The sequence below is a fragment of the Lissotriton helveticus genome, chromosome 4_1, assembly GCF_964261635.1.
Source record: "Lissotriton helveticus chromosome 4_1, aLisHel1.1, whole genome shotgun sequence".
NCBI lineage: Eukaryota > Metazoa > Chordata > Amphibia > Caudata > Salamandridae > Lissotriton > Lissotriton helveticus.
Window position 1 is genome coordinate 295871246 of NC_136063.1, and position 25024 is coordinate 295896269.

The window sequence follows — 25024 nt, forward strand, 5'->3', positions numbered from 1 at the left end:
CTCCCCGTACAATAGAAAGCTTCCCCCATCAAAGAATCCCCGGGTTGATCAAAGCCCCCGCCCCATGAGATCCGATCAAACCCCCCACATTCCGTGAATCGGCGGATTATCCAGCTGCGCGATGCTCATCACCTGTTGTGACTAGGGTGGGGACTTCAACTGTAAATGTGTGTGGGAACGGGCCCAAAGGGGAGTTCCGAGAATGTCTTTTCCGTACATCAAAGCTTTAACATGTATGTGTAATCTACAATAAAGTCATAAATGTGTGTATAAGAGGCCAGGCCTCAGGAATACCGTTAGAGCACCTCAGAACGATACCTTCTGTCCGTTTCGTTGTGTTCTCCTCCGGAGAGAATAAAAAACCTTGTTTCCTGCTTTCCAGTCTCCAGCGCCTGCCTCTTCATTGATTTAAATAACTAGAGGGTCACAGAGGCAATACTGCCGGGCAAATATCGATTGTCCCTGACCCAACTGAACTTTTTACAGTCATCAGGAAGCAGGAGGCCAATTTGTTTCTGGCCGAGGTAGTAGATACATGCAATAGCTATTTACCTCACATCCAAGCAAGTCTTCTGTTAGGGAACGATCTCAAAATACTGTGCCAGAACGCAAAGAGTGCCATTTCTTCTTTGAGAAAATAGTCATGCTCCTGGGTTCCTTGATGCAAGACTCTTCCTTGTCTCCCAGATAAGATCCTAACATTGAAAAAGTTTAGAGTGGACTTTTCAGGTCCCTCAACTAACCCCAGGCAGGTTGAGGCTTTCTGGCTGACTATGCTGGATCTGTTGACTGGCTCCTGTAGCTTCTAAGCACGTTTTAATGCCAAGGCAACTTACGCGGCCCCAACGCTGTGCTGTCAAGATGCCACCTTCGTTCGGCCCTATATATGCGCCGCCCATGGGGGTAGTTTGGTTTTTACCACCAGAATAAGGCAAGTGATAAAAAAGCAAATAATTGTGTGAGCAGTGCATGGTATCCTCTTGGTATTTCGTATGACGTTTTATGAAAGCACTGTTTCTCTTTTAAATATTCACTTGTTAACTAACCAATCTACATACTATGTTCACTAGAGGGTCTCAACTCTAAGATGGAGCAGCTTCTCCTTGATACAATCCTTCATCTATTTCTGATATTAAAAATGTTTACATCGCTAGCGGGTGAAGATGGTGGACGCAGCTTGCTAGAGCTCCCACCGGCCCGATATTGATCCGTGTAATTATCCTGGCTCCCAGACCTACCTGGCAGCATACCGGCTCAGCTTCGGTGACGGACAGTGTGAGGTGCCCTCCGGTGCGACGAACGGAGCTCCCTGGTCCATTTGGTGTCGGAAAAGCGACCGCGGCGATTTGAGGCCTGGTCCGGCGTGCAAAGCCAGGGCCTCGATTTTGGTGGCATCCGGGCGGGCGACCCTGGTGCTCGTCTCCGGCCTCGGCTGCTGGCGCCGCCCCGAACACTCGAAAGGACACCGGAGCGGAGGGTGGGTGCCCCGCTGTGCCCCCCGCTCCATGAGTAGCAGCCCGGGTGGTGCGGACGCCGGAGGGCGGTGTTGGCCTGTGCAGCGGCCTTGAGACCGGGGCCTGGATTTTCGTGTTCCCTGGCCGCGGGTGGTAGTGCCCAGAGCTGACACGGACGGGGACGGCGGAGTGGGCCGTCCTGCCTGCGGTCTAGGCGGCGGCACTGGTGCTGAAATCCTTGCCTACTAACCTGCTGGCAGCTCCTACCGGTGTGGATCCTGGGTCCTGCGTGCCCCTGGAGACAGTGGCTGGGGTGCTGCATCACGATCAGTGAGTCCCTCCGGCACCAGTGTGTGTGGACACGATTCTAGGGGCTGCGACGGCCGGCGGGCAAGGGCCCCGGGCTGTGGTGCGTCGGAACCCCTGCGGTGTGCAGACTGCCCTGAGGCCTATAATCGAAATTTGGCGCGGCGTGCCACATACGGCCTGCGGCATGACCAGGGGCAGAGGGGGCAGTGGACCCGCCAAGCAGGGGCCAATAGACAAATTCACTGGGCCGAATGGAGGTGCCGGTGCGTCGGGGGGGAGCCAGAGTGCGGGACCGGACAATGCGGCACTTATGGCGGCAATCACCCAATCCAGGGATATGCTCGACGCCAAGATAGGTGCGGTTGGGGCGGATGTGACCTTGCTGCGCCAAGAAAGACCTTCGCAACGCGGTGACCCGCATCACGGAGGCGGAATCCAGGCTGTCGACGGTAGAGGATGATGTGGGGACTTTGAAACAGAAAGTGGCCGCGATGGAGAAGATTCAGAGGGGCCTGGCACTACGGGTGGAAGATGCCGAGGGGCGGGCGCGCAGGAATAACCTCCGCTTCGTGAGATTTCCCGAGGGCTGCGAGAAGGGGAATATGGAAGGCTTCTTGTCCCAGTGGCTAGAGACATGGTTGCCTCCGGACGCGCTGTCACGGTGCTTTGTGATAGAGGGCGCCCATAGAGCCCTGACGCAGAAACCGCCAACGGGAGAGCGGCCCAGACCGGTGATTGCACGGATTTTGAACTTTCATGACAGGGACACCATCTTAAGGTAGGCGAGGGCGAAAGATACTGTCATGTTCGACAATCACAAAATCATGATCTTCCCGGACTATACGAAGATGGTGCAGCAGCAACGACACTCCTTCATAGCGGCCAAAGCAAAGCTACGCGGCTTGAAGCTCCAGTATTCTCTACTCTATCCGGCCCGCCTTCGATTGATTTTCCAATCGCGGACCCACTTCTTTGACACCCCGGAGGACGTCTTCAAGTGGACAGATGAGACGGTGAGGGTTCGGCCGCATGCTCAGCCGGGTCTGAACCCGGGTTCATCCAGGAGCTCCTCACCAGAGCGGGCCGACCAAGGTGTCCGGGGAAAGAGACACAGGAGCTCTAGATCACGGCAGCGCTCCTCTTCTCGCGCTGGGGCGAGAGATGGAGCACCTACAGACTCGGACCAATCTAATAAGGACAACTGAGGGACACTGGAGTGTAAGGTGACCTATTGCTGGAGTAGATTTTAGCAGTGAGTGGCTGATTAGTATGTCCTGCTGCACAACTAGTTTTGGACCTGGACACCTTGACGCTGTTCGCTATACTTGTTGGGGATAATGTGGGGCTGCGGGGTGGGGTTTGGGGTGCTTTCTTTTTGGGGCTACATCCCTCCTTAATAGGCAGGGTTTTGGTAAGGGGGGGGTTCCCAATGGTTGAGAGGGTAGTTGGGATCCATTGGTATGGTTGGCCTTGGGCGCTCTGTTTTGGGCCCGAGGTCGCCCATGCCGCGACAGATACTTCTGTGTTCTATGAGGTATAGGGGTGGGGGGCGGGGGTTGAGAGATGGGAGGTTCAGGGGGGTGTTTTGGGGGGGTGCGGGTGGGGGGAGTGGGGGGTGTTTTGTTAGTTGTGCACGTGATCTTCATGATGAGCTGGAGCTGGTGCTATGTGTTCGGGCCTGCTGTTGGGTGCTTTTGCTTTGTGTTTCCTGGGATCATGGCTGATGCATTGCCTCCGGGGCCCCATGGGGGGTCCAGGCACATATTAAGCTGGAATGTCAGGGGAATGCTGGATAAAATAAAGAGGGGAGCCGTTCTGCGATGGGCAAAGAGGGAGGGGGGGGATGTACTGCTTTTACAAGAAACGCATATGATGGGGACGAAAGCACTTTGCCTGCAAAGATTTGGCTATCACCAGGTTTTTCATGCCGGCTTTTCGAGGGGCTCTAGAGGGGTCACCATCTTGATCCATAGACGACTTGTGTATGTGCATGAGAGACTCTGGTTTGACCCACAGGGCAGATATATTATTGTGAAGGGGATGGTGGGTACGGAGCCGATTGTGTTTGGAAGTGTCTATGCCCCTCCCCCTCTGCAGTGGTCTCTGGCTGAACGGCTGTTTGCGGTGTGGGCGGAGGTCCCGGAGTCTCTAGCCGTGCTTGGTGGAGAGTGGAATGATGTGTTGGATGCGACTGTGGACCGCCATCGGTTACGGGGGGCTCCTGCGGTGGCCGCCCCCTCCCGATTGCGTGCAATGGTGGAGGGCCTGGGCTGGGTTGATGCTTGGCGACATCTTCACGCTGAGGCCAGGGAGTATACGTATGTTTCGGCAGTGCATGGCTCCTTTTCACGGCTGGATTGTGTGTTTGTATCCAGTGTATACCTGGGCAGAGTGCGAGGGGCGGCCATTCTGCCACGTGGGTTGTCCGACCACTCCCCAGTGGCTGTAGATGTTGAATTGTGCAGGCGGAGGCAACCGTTCCGGTGGCGAATGTCACCATGGCATCTCCAGCAGGCTGACTATGTCCATCAAATGAGGGGGGCGATAGCCCACTATTGGCAGGAAAACCTCGGCGAGGACACGGAGGTGTCTTTGGCTTGGGAAGCTATGAAGCCCACGCTTCGTGGGGTCGACATAGCGTGGTGTGCGGCGGCCCGCCGCCGACGCAGGGAGGCCATAGTTGCAGCGGTGGCGCGCGTGGAGGTCCTCGAGAGGTGGTGCCAAGAGGAGGGAGGTGGCGAAGCACTGCGGCTCCTCCTGCAGGCGCAACAGGCCCATGCATATGTGTTGCTTGATGAAGCTCGACAGGCATGGCTCGCCACCCGCAGTAGGATTTATCAATGGGGGGACAAGTCGTGCACTATGCTCCATCAACTGTGTCAGAATACCATGCAGCCGCTTACGCTGCCTGGCCTCACGGACGATGCTGGAGTTACTTTGACGGATCCGGTAGAACTGGCGACTAGCTTCGCGCGATATTACGTGGAACTTTATGCGCCGCAGGACTGCCTCCCAGCCGAAGCAGCGGACAAGTTTATTGCTGACCTGCCCCCGAGGGCTGTCTCTGACGAGGCGCGGGCACTCTTGGATCTTCCTATTACAGGTGAGGAGTTGGGAGACGCACTGGCGCAACTCAACACGGGAAAGGCGCCCGGGCCGAGTGGCTTCCCGTGCGAATTTTACAAGAAGTTCCAGCTCCAACTGGGGACTCACTACAAGGCGGCCCTGGAGGCTGCGCGCGAGTCGGGTCGGTTGCCCGCGGACTGGCGACATGCGGAGGTGGTGGTGTTCCAGAAACCGGGTAGGCCGCCTGCTAGGCACAACTCGTATTGCCCCATATCGCTGCTTAACATAGAGGCTAAACTACTGGCAAAAGCGCTGGTGAACCGGCTTCTCCCCTATGTAGCGGATCTAGTTCAATCGGACAAGGCAGGCTTTATGCCGCACAGGGCGACACGGCACAATGTTAGACGGGCACAGACAGCCATAGACGCGATGGGAGGCACGGGCGAGCGGGCGGCCCTGCTTTTAGCAGATATAGATAGGGCGTTCGATTCTGTGAGTTGAGCCTACTTGTTTGCGCTCCTGCCTCACCTTAATCTGGGCCCAGTCTTTATCTCGTATGTTCGGCTGCTCTACACCGACATCATGGCAGCTGTGCGGGTCTCAGGTGCGGTCTCCACGCGGTTTCCAATCGGACGGGGGACTCGTCAGGGCTGCCCGCTGTCCCCTTACCTATTTGCGTTAGCTATGGAACCCCTTGCCTCTTGGGTGCGCATTGATGCGCAGTTGCAAGGTTTCAGATGGGATGGGGGACGCACGGATAGGATTGCGCTGTATGCGGACGACGTCCTATTCTTCCTTACAGACCTGGATAGGTCGGGCCCGCGGGTATTAGAAATTATGCGCATTTTTGGAGAAGTCTCGGGTCTGTACCTTAACCTGCGTAAGTCCACCCTGTGGGTATTGGGTGACGGAGCGCGTGCGGGCCACTGGGCGTCGCCCCTGAAGGTGGCGGTTGGAGGCCTGTTGTACCTGGGTGTGTTCTTGTCCGAATCTGCGTCGATTTCTTGGGAGCGCAATGTGGTACCGGTCTGGGATAAAGTGCAGTCCGACCTTAAAACGTGGGCGCGGATGCCCCTTACTATCTTTGGCAGGTCTGCGATATTCAAGATGGTCGCGCTTCCGCGCCTTTTATATCAGCTGCAGAATCACCCTCACCCAATCGCACCCCAGTGGTTTCGGCAGGTTAACTCGGCATTGGGACGCTTCTTATGGGCTGGAAGCGCCGCCAGAGTGGCGCTGCGTACCTGCTTCCTGTCCACTTACTGTGGCGGGCTTGCGACATCGGACGTACTGTCCTACTACCAGGCCTCCCACTTGTTAGTCCTAAACGAATGGTGGTACGGAGATAGAGGGGACCCAGCATACGCCCTGGAGCGCTTGCTGATGGGAGACCACACTTTGCACATGATTCTCTACTCGGCCAGGCCGCGGCGGCGGCTGCCCCGGGCCACACAGGTGGTATTTACGGTATGGCGACAAGCGCTGCGCCGCATGGGTTGGTGGGGCAGACTGCGGCCGAGACCCCCCTGTGGCATAATGGGCAACTACCCGCATTGGCCACGCTGTCGGGATTTGACGGATGGGATTCAATTGGGATCTCATCGCTAGGACATGTAGTGTCCGGCACGGCGCTCAAGTCGTTTCAAGAGCTCAGGGCTGTTTCATATGCCCAACAGCCAATTTTTTAAATACCTTCAGCTCCGCCACGCGCTTGGACCTAGCTTGTTGGGCTTGGAGTCGCTGCCGGAGTTCAGTCCTCTAGAGGCGAAGGTTTTTATGGGAGACCTAGGCGATAAGAAAGTGTCCCGCATATATCAAACATTGGTCACTCACTGCTCCTCCTCCCTCCTTAAACTGAAGGAGGCCTGGGAGCGGGACATTGGCACACTAGATGAGGATGATTGGAGGGAGGCTCTGGAGTCCCCGCGGGGTGCAGCTATAGAGGTGCGCCTGCGCCTGATTCAGTTCAAATATCTACATAGGGCCTACTATACGCGAGAGCGATTGTGGAGGGCGAGCTTGATTGGGTCCCCGGAGTGTTTGCGGTGTGGTGCTGAGACGGGTACGCTGCTGCATACTGTGTGGTCCTGTACTGGTCTGTCCCGGTTCTGGCGGGGTGTATGGGGCTGTCTGTCGGAGGTGCTGGGATGGGAACTTCCCCAGACCCATCGTCTGGCCCTTCTCCACATATTAGAGGGTGTTGGGGGAAACATTTACAAGCGTCATCTGTTGCTGCAGGGCCTTGTCGTTGCCAAGCGGGATTTGGCACAGGCGTGGAAGAGTGAGCGGGCTCCCCCGTTGAGTGCTTGGAAGGCGGGGATTGATTATTGCATGGGGTTGGAGCGCCCGGTGTTTGAAGCAAGAGGGTGCCCCCGTAAACATTTCAGGATTTGGAAGAGGTGGGCGGAATATAGAGGTTTGCCATTGAATCCCCCGGTGGAGCCGGATGAAGGAGAAACGGTTTCGATGGACGGGCAGCAGGCCTCAGGAGACGCTGGCTCCCTTACTAGATACGAACGATGACTGGTGACCGGCGATGATCACGTGTGCGGGGTTAGGGAGGGATAAGGGGTGGGTAGTGGGTTCGTTGGGGGGGCTGGGTGGTGGAGGGGACGGGTGGGGTTGTTTCTGATTGGGCTTGCATTTTGCTCCTGTGTGTTTATGATCGTGGCAGGATTCTCCTGACTGTGGAGGACTGCATTTCTGCTTTACCCAATTGATAAAATTAATAAAATGTTGTTGTGAAAAAAAATGTTTACATCTACTCCTAGCTCGATGCAAATAAACATTAGTACATCTTTAATTTTTCTGAACAATACATTCAATCATACTTGCTTAGTTATAGGATAAAAATTAACTTCAAGTTAAGTGTAAGGCTTTTGGGCAGAGATCAATTTCTAGGAAAGCACCTATATTACAGAACTATCTTAAAATCTTTCATGTCTTGAATTCCCTCTACTGAGACAAATGTGTAGTCAATTAGACTTTGCGAGGATGATTATGGTGAGTTCTGAAAATTAGTTTTTGCTGTTTTGTCTCATGAGGAATTGTCAAGCCTTTAGGGTGACCAAAACAGTCCTGGTCATTAGGGACACTACTTCTAATCTAGGACTTCTGTGTAATAGCAAAATGAATTCACTGTTGAAAGTCTTGTTTTGCTTCCTTTGAAGTAATTAAACTAACATACCTGAAATCAATGATTTGTAAGTGAAAATGTCAGGTCGGAAGACAGTGCCCAGAACGTCCTGGAGTGAGGCGGTCATCACCCTACATTTCTTCTATTGTCAATAGCCTAAGAAGAATTTACCTGCAGTTTCGATGCACGGATAGTGCGGTGGAGGTTTTGTCCATTTTCCACTTGGCCCTTTCATGTGAGATCGATCAGAAGCAAAGGTCTTCAGATAGACATCAGCTGGAACCACTCTCATCTTTCTACACAAAAGATAAAATGAACATTTTTCATTTACAATCAGGTTTGAAATATATGTAGGACATTACACCAGCAACAGCAAGGGTGAGTCCAGTGCCTAAATAATATGAGAGGCTTATGAATGTACTACCAAAGGGAAAAGATTTCATTTTTTATATACTAAAAGTAAAATGTGTAATGATTATTATGTTGTTTTATACTTGTTTAATTATTGCAAGAGCTAGTGTCCACAATGACAGGTTGCTTACTTTTAATCTATCTGTGTGTGAGTGTCTTTCTATCTGTCTTTCTATCTATCTATCTATCTATCTATCTATCTATCTGTAGACAGGAAAACTACAAAAAACTGCAGTTATAGATTTATGATTACAAATTGAAACAATAAAAGCTACAGAAATTTCGAAGTTATAGTCAGGTCCCCAATTTCACAGTTTCTACAGCCATTAAAACCATAACATCGCAAAATCAAATACAACACAAACCATTGCTCAGGTCTGTGGACCAGGGTTTGGGTCCGGAAAACCAAAATGGATGACAAGAAAAAACGCCCCTCAGCTAAATAGAATTGTTTTTTTGTTTTTTATTAAGTCTGTGGCTAGTCTCCAAACCTCGGTTCACAGGTCACCTGTGGGCTTATGGTTCAGCTATCTTCAAGTCTTTAAACCTTTTAAACCCACCATTAAACATGAATGTCATGGCTATCATGACAATACTACTCGCCTCCTGATGAAACACAAGTGCAATTAATCTGTGGTGCTGGTGTGTGACAGCAGGTAAGTATGAAGGTGTATATCTGTGTGTGTGTGTGTGTGTGGTTGTGTGTGTGTGTGTGTGTGTGTATAATTAGAATACCATCATACAGTGAGAGAAAAGACAGAGCTATTAGACTATAGTATAATATATGCTGGTGCTTCAGATAAGAGAATGTCCAAACTATTTGTTATGTCTTACTTGACCTCAATTTCTATTTTTCTGTGTCTCTTTATAATGATATATAAAGTTGGCACAGTCTGGGATCTGGAGATTTGCTCTCCGATTTAGATTTGGGTGGTAGTGGTAGCTCCTATGATTTCTGAAGGCAGTGCTAAATCTGGAGCACAATCTACTGGTGTGATTTTCTCCAGCACTGGAAGAGTACAGTACAGTAAATTCACCCAAAAAGAGAGTTTTCCATTACCACACAGCTCTAAATCAGGCTAAATAAGGAGTGCTGGGGCACGCATCATTAAACAAACTTTAAACAAGTCAAGACGGTCCTATCAGCCTATATTTATATATATAAATATATAATTATTATATATTATATGGCACAACTAACAGGCAGACTTGGCACAGGGTTTGCCCAAGGCCACACTAGATTTCTACTGCCTGCAGTGTGTTGAGATTGTTAGACCTGGCATTCTTAGTGTGGGTTCCCCTGATTTTTTTCCTCATGACCTCCTGTTTTGCTGACTTAATTTTTCTTGCTTAAGGATTCTGGTCACTTTACCACTGCTAATCAGTGCTAAAGTGTATATGCTCTGTACTCTAATCATCGGTTATCCACAATTGGAATATTGGATTTACTTGTAAGTATCTAGTAAAGTGCACTACATGTACCGAGGGCCTGCTCATTAAATGCTACTTGCAGCACTGATGGTGTCACCCACTGCAGTAGCCCTTTAAACATGGCTCAGGCCTGCACCTGCTAGTTAACCTACTTGCCAGGCCCAAACATTCCTTTTTATTACATATATGTCACCCCTATGGTAGGCCCAAGGCAGTCTTAAGGACAGAATGCACTGTATTTAAAAGGCAGGACATGTACTTTCAAGTTTTGCATGTCCTGGTAGTTAAATTCGTTTTTCACTTCTGCAAGGCATATCACTCCCATATGGTAGTATTGGGATTGCCTTAAAACATATTTTAAGAATAATTTCCAATTGGGGAAAGATAGACATTGTGAGTTTGGTGTCTCTGTACTAACAATTTAAAATGCCAATATATGGTGAAGTTGGATTTTAGGTTGATAGTCTAAAAATGCCACTTTTTAGAAGTTGGCATTTTCTAACTTTAAACATTCTGTGCCTCTGCCTGTCTCTGACGTCTGGGCTGGGTGACATCTCCACTTTGTGCATTCCCTCTAGGCAGCCACACACACAGGATACTTCAGGGCATCTGAATACTGATGGGTCTTCATGGGCCAGAGGACAGGGAAGGGAGGAACTGATACCTACACTCAATAGGTAGTGTCCTGTCCTCACTCAAAGCACTGATCAACCCCCAGAGTTAGCCTGGCAGACAGACCGTGGTTGAAAGGGGAGCTGTACACTTCAAAGACTTTCCTTTGAAGTCATATCCACTTCAAAGGCACTTTTGGGTATAAGTACTGGACCTCTGACACTATGCACACAGTTCACTTTTGTGACCTGAGGAGACTCTTGCAGGAAGAGGAGCTTCTTTGCAGGAGGGACTGCCAATTTGCTAACTGCTTTGCTGTGTTGACCTACTGCCTGCTCCCTTTTGCCTAGCAGTGAGAAGGATTGGATCTTCCCTCTACAACCTTTGACACTAAAAGTGCTGGCTTGCCCCTGTTCAGGAAGTCTCAGGATCATCAAAGACTTCATCTCCCTAATACTGCCATTGGATTCTGCACCCCGTTTCGAGCAGCTAAACTCAACAAGGATCAGTGCTTCATTTTGTCAAAGATCGGCGCTTCATGCCAGACTAGCGCTGCGATCTACCAAGGGGGTGTGTGCTGATTGAAATCATTGCCGCATTCCTTCCTGACGCCTTGCCTAGGTGACTCTTTGTCACTAATGACGACTGTGCCGCATCAGCCCACCTTTGGGGAATTGGAAACCAACACTGTGCTCCATCTTTGGCAACTCATCTGCAACCCCGTGGTGAGGGGCCTGATCGAGGGAGGTTGCTACATCTGCTTTTCTTTTAACCCGGACAGCCAAGTCTACTGCTCGAGGACAGCCCAATGCCACTTTCTGGCAAGGAGAGACCACAGCAACGTGGGCGTCAACCAAGAGGCCGACGATCCCTCGGCTCACCCGGAGACAGTACTGTGTGGCACAAGACCTGCAAGTTCCATGTAGTAGACCTGTGCTCACTGGCTGGCAGCTGAAATTCCCTGAGTACACCGGTCTCGAAGGACCTGTTGAAAACTCTTGTTCCAGTGGCTGTTGAGCACCATTTTGCTCATGATACTGTGTGAGAGGAACTATTCCTATCCCCAGATTGGATTTGTGTTGTTTTACCCCGGTCTACAGTGACCATCAGTAATCTGTGAATCGTGAGTGCTTCTCAAGCTGAGTATTTTCATTGACATTTTTGAACTACATAACTTGAGCGCCTATGATTGCATTTTTGTCGGTTTGGTCTTGTTTTAAACAGTAAAAGAGAAACGATGTATCTAATTCAGTGTGGAGTCTTTTTGTGGTGTTTTACTGTGTTACTGTATTTTTAAGTGCACACAAGTTCTTTACACATTGCCTCTTAGGTTAAGCCTTGCTGCTCTTGGCCACGCTACTAGAGGGAGAGCATAGGTTAATTAAGTGTGTGGCTTACTCACCCTGACCTGCATTGCAGTCCCCACTCTACCAACTAGAGGCTCCATTTCTAACACAGATCATATGCAGTGGGTACAGGTGGCAGCAGTATTGGTCAGAGCAGCAGACCATTCAGTAGGTTTTGAGAGATGGGTATGGCCAGATTCCAGGCAATTGTTAAATTATATTACAAAATCCAACAAATAATTGGACATTTTTTAATGTATGGAAATCAAGGTGGTCTATTAAGAGCGGTTATTAATATTAATCAATGTGATAAAAAGCATAAAAAAGTCTGCACAAGAATTTCATTTTAAAGGGTATTACGGCCATGAGTAATACCCTGAAATGCTGCAGTATGCTAATGCCACCACAATGAACGGATCATTACCTCTCACATGAAACCACTGACAACATTAAGAATAGCATCAATATCACCAATAGCATCATTGATGACATCACTGATGGAAAACACCGCTCCATCTTTTCTCTTCAGTTTTTTGCAGTGGATTTACAGTCTTTCTTTTGCATATAATATCTGTGAGGACACACGGCTCATAACAGAAGCGTTGCATCTTAAGTACAGCATGTAATGTCTGTCATTGTGGCAACTACCAGTAGGTGTACCTACAGCAGCCTTTCTTGCATTTAATCTAGACAATTATGATAGACAAAATTATGAGATGGGTGGTGTTGCCACACCCCAATTTAACAGGTGTGATAACACTAGACCCGATTTTAACGATGAGGAAACCACCTGATAAACTTGGTTTGAGAAAGAACTGCTTGGCAGCTCAGACCATTTTCCTGAAATCTCCTCCACCCCCTCCCCCACGACCCCCATCTAAGACACATGGGGATTATCTTAGGCTTGACTAAAGCAGTAAAGGAGGGCTACTAGGGGGTCCTAATAACCTACCGTAGCACTACCATCCATTCTCTTTTTAATCCTGACCTTGGAACCTACTAATAAAGTTCAATATGGTATCCAGGAGCCAGTTTTAACTATTACCTACTGCATATTGTTTGTCTACCACTGTACTCAGTCGTGATTTGTTTGTTTGTATTCTGTGGACACTGTTGTCACTTTCAGTTTTGTGTTGCACTGTGTCCGTGTATTTCTTTGTTCCCCCTCCCTATGCTCCGCCCGGAGTGTGGCTATGGCTGGGCGTTGTAGCAGACCCGATGATGAAGCATGTCACACACAGTGTGTGTGAGTGAGGGCAGTTTTTCATCACTCATGAGTGTGCCAATGCCTGTACACTTTTGTTGAGTTTGTGCACGTTTTTGTCTTCTCCACCCCTCTTGTGTGTATATTATAGTGACAGAGGGGGTTCGGGGTGGTGGAATCACATATAGACCCTCTCCCCTCTTTTGTGTGAGAATATTATCTTAGGCTCCCCATTGCAAGAAACATATTCCCCCCTCTCTCCCACTTACTTCCTCAGTGCTGCGCACGGGAGATCCCGCACACATTAACCACCTGCTCAGAGCAACTGGTAAACGTGTCTGTTAAACCCCATGGAATTTGGAATTGGGAATTCCATGCGGAATTCGGTCTGGGTCTTCCCTATTTCTCCCTACTCTGTGGGAGTTTTACTCGTAATACAATTAAATATGTGCAGACATACTGGTAAATGTTACTTCCAGCTACACATAATCCCTAGCTTACATCAGGGCCAAAGCGTATTTACAAACACAGAACCAGTGTCAGTATGGTTGAATTACAACATTCATTAATACCAGACATTTGTCAGGAGTGTATGCCTTTCTTGGAGGACATCTTGCAGCAGTTGCTGAAAAATCTCAAACTTTATGGGCCTTCGCACACACCCCTTAAATTTAGTTTCATATAGTTGAAATGCAAGTAAATTTGCTGCTAATGCAGGCAGCAGTAGGTGTATTTCCAGCAGCAGCGACCGGTGCAGGTGAGCGCGGTGAGGCAAGGCTTGTTGACAGACGACAGAATGGGATTCATTTATTTATTTAAATTTCCCTATTCCGTTGTCTGTTGCCATCCCCCTGCCCTGCCCTGCCCCGCCGCACCGCGCGTACCTGCACCGACAGCTGCTTATTTCCAGGATGGGGAATAGCACCCGATATTAACAGAACTTTTGTATCATATTCATGCATGCAACCCTGTCTAGGTGGAAACTGTTACACCCCTGTGTCCTCAAGGAAATCTATAACTGAATACAATGTCAGGAATTTGATCCAAACATTGGAACAAACCTACAGAAGGGAATGGCAGACTTTTCTTTTTTTTTTTTTATTCAAATCATTTTTATTAATAATAGGAAAAAGAACAATACAAAAAGTCTTCCAGTATAGAGATGAAAACAATTATGACACTTAAATACAATACAGTACATAAAAGAAATCACAAAGTGCTTGTAAACGACGTCTGTGGACAGGGCTATACAGTGGGTAATACATAACATGAAAACCTGCAAATGAAATCAAAAATACATACAGTTGCATAACATTGCGAACCACCATCCTTGAGGTCTGGCACCTACTCTGCATCAACAGGAATAAACAGCGGTAATTACTACATCATGGTGGGTCAAAGTGGAAGGAGGACATATCAAGCGACTTCCAGAGTTTCTTGTTAGAAGGGCGCCATGTAGCCGACTGAAGTGCCGAATTATCAGCACCCCTCAGAAATGAAAGCCATTCCTGCCAGATTTTAAAATTCACCTCTGTTGTTTTTTTCCATTTGCACAAGATCACTTTACATGCGAGCGTTAGCATCAAATCTAAGAGGTTGCGGTCATGTGTGTCCACCAGATGTGGATCAAGAGCACCCAATATAACATATACAAACTCTCTTACAGGCGTCAGATTGAAAACATGGTGGATACAGTCGAAGATCTTCCCCCAGTAGGTCTGTATGGAGGGGCAGTGAAAGAGCATATGGGTGAGGTCGCCAGCCCCTGACTGGCAATTCCAACATGTGGGTGTATCCCTCTACATTTAAAGAGTCTAGCCGGAGTCCAGAACGCCCTATTCAAGAGCATATATTTTGTTTGAAAAAGGATGGGCGATACTTTATTGGAAAGAGCCGTTTTATATATCAAATCCCAGTCGAATTCTATCCCAGTGGAGTTAGGTTCAACCTCCCATTTGGACTCAGCCTGTCTATGGGTTTTCCTTGGTATTGGAATCAGCAGTTTATACACTCTAGACACGAAATGACCTGCAGACAGAAGGCGTGGCAGATGAGTCGCCAGCCAAGGGACATGAGGGGTAAAGTTACGAGCTGATATAACGGTCTTCAACTTCAAGAATTCGTAGAAGTCCATAGGAGTGAGAGCATGTGTTTTCTGTAAACTTGAGAACGGTAGTGGTTGCGTGCCATCGTAAAGGTCCAGCATCAAGTTAATACCTTTCTTGGACCACGAATCCCAATAAAGGGTTTTACCTTCGCATTTAAAGTACGGGTTCCTCCATAGGGACATAAGAGTAGATTTTTTAATTACTAGTTTAGTTTTATGTGTCTGATCAAGTCTTAACAAGGCCCGTCTGGTATTTAGCATAATATACTTAGAATTAGGCAGATGGGATAGGTCCATGGTAAGCAGAGATGGAAGAGGAGTGTGACCAATGATAGATTTTTCAATATTTATCCACAGGGGGACATAAGACTGTGCGCCTTGTTTGCAGAGGAACGCTGTCTGGTAGTTCCTGAACGAGGGAAGACCCAGGCCGCCTTTGTCTTTAGCTAACTGCAGTTTTTTCAGAGATATCCTGGCTTTCTTGCCTCGCCACAGGAACCCACCAAACAGCTTATCCACTTTATTGATGAAGTCGTCCGAAAACGTCATGGGGAGCATGCTAGCCAGATAATTCACTAGCGGGGTGGACATCATTTTAAGGGTCTCTGCTCTGCCCCACCAAGAGAGGAATTTAGGCGACCACCCTTCTAACAAAGTGGAGATCTTCTTTAAGGTAATGTCCTCATTTATTTTCAAAGTGGTGATCAGGTCTTTATCGAAGTCCAGCCCCAGATATTTAAAGCAGTGCGGCTGCCAGGTGAGGCCCGAGTCTCCCAATATATCTTTACTGCCTATGTTATTAAGAAGTTTGACCTCAGTTTTATCTTTGTTCAGTTTGTAGCCTGAGACACGGGAAAACTTAGAAATATTTGCCATAAGTGCAGGTATGGCTTCATCAGCTCTTTCTGACATAATTAGAACGTCATCTGCATATGCGGTGAGTTTGATAGTGCAGTCATCAAATGGGATACCAGCAATCGCATCATCGTGTCTTATGTGGTACAGGAATGGCTCTATGGCCAACAGGAATAAGGAAGGCGATAGGGGGCACCCCTGTCTTGTCCCCTGTTGCAAATTTAGGGAGGAGGAAAAGGAGCCACCCGCCCTTACCTTCACGGAAGGACAAAAATAGAGAGACATAACTAGCTTCGTGAATGTCTCACCCAGATTGAACTTGTTCAAGACCGCTTTTAGGAAGGACCAGTCGACTTTGTCAAAAGCCTTCTCGGCATCTAATGTTATTGCAGCAGTGGGCGTGTCTAGAAGTTTTGCCTTTTCCATAACATGCGCTAGTATCCTGGTGTTATCACTAGACATTCTATTTTTCAGGAATCCTGCTTGTGAGGGGTGGATCAGTTGAGGAAGAACCTTCTGAAGGCGCATGGAGAGGATCACGGCCAAGATTTTGCAATCAAGGTTGATGAGGGAAATGGGCCTATAATTTTTCGGGAGAGAGGGGTCTTTCCCATTTTTTGGAAGCACTGCGATTATAGCCTCGGACAGAGTACCCTTAACTTCGCCTGACTCATTTATTTCTTGAAAAAGGCTCAGCAGAATATCCACCAGTAAAGATAGGAATGGCAGACTTTTCAACTCTCCCTTTGTGAATCATGTTCACCTATTTTGTCTACAGAAACATCTAGTTGTTTGCAGTGGTACTGCTGTATTACGTATGCGAGCATATGTACTATCTGTTTGCAGACACTAGCACTTGCTCCGCACCACAAGCAATCTACATAAGCTGAAGACAGTGGATTGTACCCTTTCTGCTCTGGACAGGGGGTAATTTAGACCTGAGATTTGTTGCAAAAAATAGACACAACCTACTTTTACACTCACATTTCTACTACTGCCAATCACAAGCTGAGTATAAATGGTGCTCACTCACATTTTGCACATGCTGTTAACACCAGCTTTCCAGCAAGTGTTAATAGTACATGTCCTGGTTCATTAATATTTTCGCCATTCTTGAATCAGGATTCTCAATTTGCAAACCGATATGCACCTTTTTTTAAAAACTTGGGTTCTGGAGTAAATGAAATAAAATTAAAAGCAGCAGACTGGCTAGGAGGGAGAATTACCCTCTGAGTGTGTTTCATTTAAAAAGACAAAAAACAATTGAGAGCACCTTTCTCAGAAGGTCGACCAAAACCTTATGGCCGACCACATAGAAAGGAGCTGAGAGGTCCATCGGGGGGACTGCAGCGGGGTCTCCTTTCGCCTGGGTTGTCCTCAGCTCATCTAAGACAGCAACAAGGTTTGTCTATGGACACAGCCTTTGTACCTAGCGTTTATTAAGTCTTCAGCCAGTTCTTGCACCCATTGCCCATTCCCAGTAGTTTTCAGCATCATCATGCACCAGTCCAACTGCCCACAGTGCACTGACACTGGGCATAAGGTGTAGCCTTCAGCCAAGCCCTATACCTGGCCATCCTAGCTCCCCTATTTCTGCGTGAACTAGACCTTCCGGCATGGCCAGCCAGACCTGGGTGAGAGTTTGAGCCAGGCCCTGTCCACAGCCTTCTTGCATCCACTGCTCCACCCCCTGCACCACGTCCCACACCTCAGTGTCCATAACTCAGGCTTTCCTCCTACTAGTCTGTCACCCCATACCATCTTGGCATGGTCTGTGCATGATTGGCAGCTCTGATTACAAAATAATACTATAAAACCCAGTATTGCTCAGGTTGGTAAAATACCCATGAATTGTCCCCTTAAATAGCTAAATCATTTCCAAGTATATTAATGCCTTCTAATGAATTTAGAAAGTGATTTTTTATATTTTTATAAACCAAAGGCATTAATAACACGAACCTCAGAATAAAATAAAAAATAATAAAATAGCAGAACAAAGTATAGTTCAGCAAAGGTAAAATAAGTCATAAATCAGAGGTTAGTCCGACATAGTGTCGCCTTCTAAAGATCAGGAGAGAGAGAGTTCACAACCCTCAAGATGTGGCCTCTTTTATAGGAAATTAAACAAAGAGAAACAGGTTCACACAATAAGAATGACACCGTGGTCCCAATAAAGGAGGCCGTGGGATAATTAATGTCACTAACCCAGAATTCTATGAAGCTTGGAGCGAAGCATCATTTTGTGAATGGGAAAGAGACATCGCGTTTCAAAACACCGTTTCCAAAGTTGCCGGAGTGTACTGTAAGCATGGCGAGAAAAGGACAGAGAGATGACTGACTGCGTGCTGAAAAAGATGGCTGCAACCAGTCTAAAATCAAGACCTGCATTATCCAATGCTAAAATAAACCCTTTCTCAATAATATATTGATTTCACTGTATGTTTATCAGGTTGTGTTAATACACTACACATGTTATAAAAACCCTACATCACACTGTTGCATTGTTGTCAGACTTTTCCATCTTTTAATCTTGAGACAGACAGACAGACAGATGCACACAATAAACATGAGGAAAAGATAAATGTGCAACTGGAGAAACCCAAGACAGCCAGGGCCCACAGACACATAAACCAGGGCATCTCCGGCTTACAGTGTCCACCGGGAACACCATGCTGAGAGTTCAACGATGGGGCACATGCCACTCCCACACATCTGAAGCATACATGCAGGGGCTCAACACCACAGGCAGTAGCGGCGAGTGTATCAATACAATGGTGGAGTGGGGGCATTGAGGGACGGGGGAGTGCAGCCTGTGCCTGCTCTCTCCAACCAGGCAACGCAGCTCGAGTGTCGGGATTGGCAGCAGCACAAGACAGAAAAACGCCACTAACCTTATTCTTGTGCCTAGCGGAGAAGATGTCAGAAGCTAAGCCCCCCAATTTCTCCCGACGCGAACCCCAGCAGGGAAGGATAAACTCACTGCGTGAATTCGTGCCCCGGAGAAAAAAGGGGAAGGGGATAAAAGAAATAAGAGGCTGTGGTTTCGGTATTCCTCTCAAGGGCGTGGTATACACTCTGTGCTGGGTCCGAAAAACCTTCAAGGCTGCATAAGGGTGACAAAGCAGAAGATTACTTTCTGTCCACTTGTTATATCTTTACAGGAAATGGTTCTTCTCTTTTACCCCGACTCACCAAGGTCTCACAGCCCACTTCAATAATACGTGCTCTGTTCTGAGTGTATTGTCCTTAGGGTAGATATAGTTTATGCCCAATATCCGAGAGTAATTGTCAGCAAACAAACGCTTCCCCCAAAAGGTACAAAGTCTTAGACTGCTGCAATTCACCAAAGAAAAATAGTCACTAGAAAAAGGGGTTTTGTCTTCCCTTATTGACAAGGCATTGTTAGAGTCACAACACTAAGTCCATGGATTATTTTAAGTGGCACCACTTCGAATCCGTAATGCAAGCAAATTCCTGGCTCTTTCCAATATACTCACAGGAATACGATGCAAAACAAGTTATGTCCCAAATAGCCACTAAGGAAATCCTCAGTCAGAATTCCTCACTACGATTGAAAACAATTGCACCGGACCCGTCTTTAGACTCAGACGCGATACACAGTTTAAAAGCTTTCTTTTACTCACGTGCCATCATAGCGCGTCTCCGCGCTATTAATGCAGCGCGGCTTCACTTTCTGAACAGGAACTTTCAATTCTCCCGAACATCAATCAAGGTGAAGGAGGCGAGCCCGCTCTCTCTCCACAATACTGCGTGGTGATTTTCGAGTAAACTCTCCGCTACTCCAAGGATCTAAGGTTTCACCACGTCCAGAACAAGACAGCTGGAATTCTCCAACAAGGCTTCAGTCTTCACGCTGGAATCCGGCGGGGATCACCATCCGCCATTCCTCTCCGGAAACAAGTTAATTGACAAGCACCTTTCCCCTGTAGAGGAGGGGCTTATGTCTGCTGCAAAGGTCCCAAAGCATGCTGGTAGCTGTAGTTTTAGGTACACTTCCCGCTTTTCGTGCATGATAGGGCATCAGTCCCTTCGACCTCAAATTCGCTACAGAACCCCCTCTCAAGGACAGCCGACCCGGCGGTCGACCAGGCCTACCCGGGTGCAGTTCATGGAACAGATCCACCAACACAGGGCAGTTGAGATTGTTCACAGGTTCCCAGGTTCTCTCCTCGGGCCCATAACCCTTCCATTCCACCAGATACTGAACCCTACCTCTACCCATACGAGTCAAGGATGGACTGAACCTCATATTCCTCCTGCCCATCAACCTCAACAGGAAGGGGCCTCACCGGGAGTCTCATACCGGGAGGACAAGGTTGAAGGAGGGAAACATGAAATACTGGATGGATCTTCCATGAGTCAGGAAGGGACAGCTTTTTGCCACTGGGTTGATAACCTCAACTATACTATACGGCCCCACATATTTCGGTTTCAACTTAGTCTCCCCTTTAAGATGAAGGTTTTTTGTCGAAAGCCACACCCTGTCCCCCACCTTGTAGGCTGGTTCGAGTGTACTTCTCCTATCTGCAAAGCGTTTCTGTGAGGACTGAGCAGAGGCCAGGCTATGCTTCGCAGCTGTTAACACCGCCCTAAGATGCGCATGGTGTTCATGAATGCTAGGCAAAGGAGAGTGCACAGGGACTTCGAATGGGAGCGCATTAGGGTGATAGCCAAAAAGACAAAAAAAAGGAGAACAACCCAGAGTGGAGTGTATAGCATTATTATAGGCAAATTCAGCCATCCAAATCAACTTGTGCTGAAGGAACACCACTGCCAGTTCCGCTGAGGTGGGCAGGCCAGCCAACGGAATAAAATGCCCCATTTTTGTCAAATGGTCTACCACCACCAATATCACAGTCTTTCCATCGCAGGAAGGCATTTCGACTATAAAGTCCATTGATAGAGTATGCCAGGGTTTTGGCGGAATAGGTAAAGCTCTAAGAAGTCCAATAGGTTTTACATGGATGGATTTTCCTTGAACACAAACAGCACAGTTCTTTATAAAATACCGTACATCTGCTCGAAGTCTGGGCCACCAAAAGGAACGTTCCACACTAGCAATGGTTTTATAGATCCCCAAATGTCCACCCAAAGGGGAATCGTGAATCCATCTAAACACTTGTTGTTGCAATGTCTCCGTTGGGACATAGATAGCGGAGCCATGATAGCCAAGATCGTCTTTTTCCACACGATGTTCAGGGTCTTCCTGTACCCATTCCTGTAGGTTTGTATCAGCAAGGGCGACTCTCACATCTTCCAAGAATTCCTGTGACGATAACAAGGCTACAGAAAAGGTCGGATCGCCCACTTCAGTCAATATCAAAGGGGGTTCGTTGGCCCTGAAATCCCGCTGCTCTTCTGTTTCGCCAATGCGAGAGAGGGCATCCGCCTTCCCGTTTTGTGGCCCTGGCTTGTACTTGATGATAAAATCAAAATCGGAGAAGAACAATGTCCATCGAAGTTGACGAGGAGTAAGCGCCTTGGCGGTTTTTTGAAACAGCAAGTTCCTGTGATCAGTATAGATTTCGACAGTGTGAACCGCTCCTAATAGATAATGGCGCCATTCCTCACAGGCTCTTTTGATTGCAAGAAGTTCCTTATCCGAGATGGTGTAATTGATCTCACAAGGAGTGAGCTTCTTTGAAAAATAAGCAACAGGATGTAGGTGGCCGGTTACTGGATGACGTTGGGATAGAATCCCTCCAACAGCAAATTGGGATGCATCCGTTTCAAGCACAAAAGGTATCTGAGGATCGGGATGGCGTAGGATAGGAGCCCTGGTGAACTGATCTTTCAAAAACTGAAATGATTTAGCTGCCTCCTCGCTCCAAACAAATGGGGTATTCTTTCTCAAAAGACTGGAAATTGGATGGATAATCTTGGAAAAGTCTATAATGAACCGCCTGTAATAATTTGCGAATCCAAGGAAACTCTGCACTGATTTAACATTGAGAGGGGTACTCCAACCTGTAATAGCATCAACCTTACTAGAGTCCATTTGAAAACCTTGCGCGTTGATGACATAACCAAGGAATGAGACTTCTCTCACATGAAACAGGCATTTCTCGAGCTTTGCATAAAGTGAATTAAGCTGCAGTTTACTGAGCACGGTTTTCACATGTGTTATATGCTCCGGAAGAGTAGACGAATAGATCAAAATGTCGTCTATGTATACGACGCAGAAGGTCTCCAAGCATCCTCAACACCTCATCCATAAAATACTGGAATGAGGCAGGGGCATTACAGAGCCCGAACGGCATTACTCTGTATTCAAACAGACCAAATTTTGTTCGGAACGCGGTCTTCCACTCATCCCCTCTCTGGAGCCTAACCAAATGATAAGCCCCGCGAAGATCAAGTTTAGTAAAGAAACGGGCTCCTTTCAGTTGGTCCAAGATCACGGGTATTAAGGGGAGAGGATAGCGGTTCTTGACTGTCACGCTATTGATAGCTCTATAATCAATACAGAGCCTCAATTCGTCGCAATCCTTTTTCGGAATGAAAAACATTGGGGAGGAGGCTGGAGAGGTTGAATGCCGGATAAAACCGTTTGCCAAGTTCTCATCAATGTAATTCCTCAGGTACTGCGTCTCTTTTTCAGTCAGGGCATATACCCGACTACATGGAATATCTGCTCCGGGCATGAGTTCGATAAGACAATCGTAAACCCGATGTGGAGGTAGATCGGTAGCCTTCTTTTTGTCAAACAAGGAACGATATTCCTTGTACTCCTCAGGAAGGATGGTGGCACAGCAATAGCGTACACTGGAGCATTCTGTCGCCAGACACACTGATGGAGATGCGCGGATAACGTTGGAGCAAGGCATTTCCTGCCTACAATTCTCCCTACAATAATCCGACGACAGGGTAATTGTGCGAGCCGCCCAACTGACTTTAGGATCGTGTAGAGTTAACCACGGCATTCCCAAGATAAGGCGAAATTGGGGTGCATCTATGAGGTCAAATTGGATATGTTCTTGGTGATTCTGGCTCGTCTGCATCAACAATGATCGTGTATGGTACGACACAGGACCAGATGACAGAACAGTTCCGTCCACTGCTTTCACCAGCTCCGGTCTGTCCTTCTTCTCACAGACGATCCCAATTTTCATGGCATATTCCTGATCGATGTATGTTAGACCTGACACCTTTGGCGTGGTTCTTCCCCCATCTTTTTGCCTCTGACTCATGTATTTTTGATGCTGTGCTGGATTTCGTTTTTGCTGGTTTAGATACTTTGGACACTCTGCCACTGCTGATCAGTGCCAGAGTGTAAGTGCTCCCTCTGTAAATTGCCATATTGATTAAATATACCTGATTGGCATATTTGCATCACCATGCAGTCCCTAGTAAAGTGCATTATGTGTGCCAGGGCTGGTGATGACAAATGCTACTAGTGGGCCTGCAGTGCAGATTGCGCCACCCACATGAGTAGCCCTAAAAAGGTGACTCAGGCCTGCCAGCGCAGGGCCTGTGTGCAGTCAGTGACTGCCTGTCCCCCTGGCCAGTATCACCACTGGCTGGGCCTAACCCTTCCCTGTCTGGGCACATCAGTCACCCCTATGGAAGGCTCAAGGTACCCCCCTGGGCAGGGTGCAGTGTATGGATAAGGTAGAGCATGTACTAGTGCAGGTCACATGCTCTGGTAGTGGGCAGCAGCCATTTTGTGCGCTCACTGCTGTAAGGTTATCTTGCTCCATAGAGTAACATGGAGGAGGCTGGTCCCATGGGATACCAGCCTATCTCCCCATAGGAACAAGATGGGACATGAGTGAAAGATATCCCTGAACTCAGAATTTAATAACATCTTTTAGTGAAGGTTGTTTTTAAATCCTGTGTTGGAGAATAGCACTTTTAGAAAGTGGCTGTTCTCTTGTCTAAACCTTTCTGTGTGCCTGGGTTTGTAGAATGCCTGTCTGGTCTGGGTGTGACGGGGGCTGCAGAACCCCCGGAGGAGGGGATCGGAGTCAGCCCGGGGATCAAAGGCCACATCTGCTGCCAGGGAGGTGGGAGGAGATAGCGCCTGACAGTGCCGTGCTGTGCTTGCCTGCCCACCATGCTGGCTCTCCCTCCTGCCGGCCAACTGACACCTCTGACCCTGAAGCTGACAGGAAGAGGAAAACCAGAAACACCTCAGTGCTCCGCAACCCCCAGAACTGGTTTAGACCGGGCCCAGGGCTCCCTTGCACAAAGACTTCAAAGGACTTCAAAGACATTGAGGGGTATAAGGAAAGGACCCCTGACTACAGAAGTTTAGATTCCAAGATTCTACACTCAAGAAGGAACCTCTGCTCGAAGAAGGACTGCTGGAGAACTAAAGGAAGATTGCCTTGCTGTGTGCTCTAAGGGCTGACCTGTTCTGCTGTACAACTGAAAGCTGAGGAGGAGAAAGGGACTTTGCTGTGTGCTGTGACCCTGCCTACTTGAAACTGCCAGGACTTTGCTGTGTGCTGTGTCCGCAACTTGAATCTCCAAGGGCCTGAGAAGAGCTGGCCTCCTGTTGGGAACCCAGGGTTAAAGGTTCCTAAAGCTTTGCCAAGAATTACTGCAAGATCGTGTTGTTTTGGACCTGGAGCGTGTGGTGCTCAACTGCTGAGTGTAAGAAGGGATCGTTGTGCTCATCGGCACATTCCCGGCGAGGGTCGGAGGTCTGTGGTGCCTCCCCTCGCGGAATTCACTCAAGAGCGGTTGTGAGGCTAAGAGGGCGGTCTGTCCGTGACCCGCGCCCTCTAAAATCATCTGCCGCCTGATCACCGCCGCTGCCCGGGGCCAGAAAAACCTCTCCCTGAAGTGCCGTCCTGATCGGAGCTGCGGGGCCGAAGAACGAAGCCGCCGCGCTCCCATTGGTTGGAGGAGCCGAGCCCCCTCACCAACGCCGCGACGGGATAGGCCTGTGCGGCTCAGCGCCATCAGTGTTGTTGGGCCGTGATTGGGCGGAGGAGCGGAGCGTCATTGCTTGCCTGTCCCGGGAGCCGCACTGCCATTGGCTGACTCCTGGGTGCTGCTGGAGGCTCGCCCCATTTGCCGCAACAGGATTGGTCCCCGTCATCAGGACCTCTTCGAGTGCCGTCT

The 25024-nt window shown here is 48.5% G+C and overlaps 1 protein-coding gene across 2 annotated transcripts in view; it reads right to left on the minus strand.

Moving 5' to 3' along the window:
* The window catches only part of NTAQ1 (N-terminal glutamine amidase 1), a 173509-nt gene that overhangs the window by 22541 nt on the left and 125944 nt on the right, over window positions 1–25024 (minus strand). For both annotated transcript variants that reach the window (XM_078686806.1, XM_078686805.1), the window contains one exon: window positions 8137–8261. In XM_078686806.1, the coding sequence (XP_078542932.1) occupies window positions 8137–8261 (125 nt within the window). The remainder of the gene's footprint in view (window positions 1–8136; window positions 8262–25024) is intronic.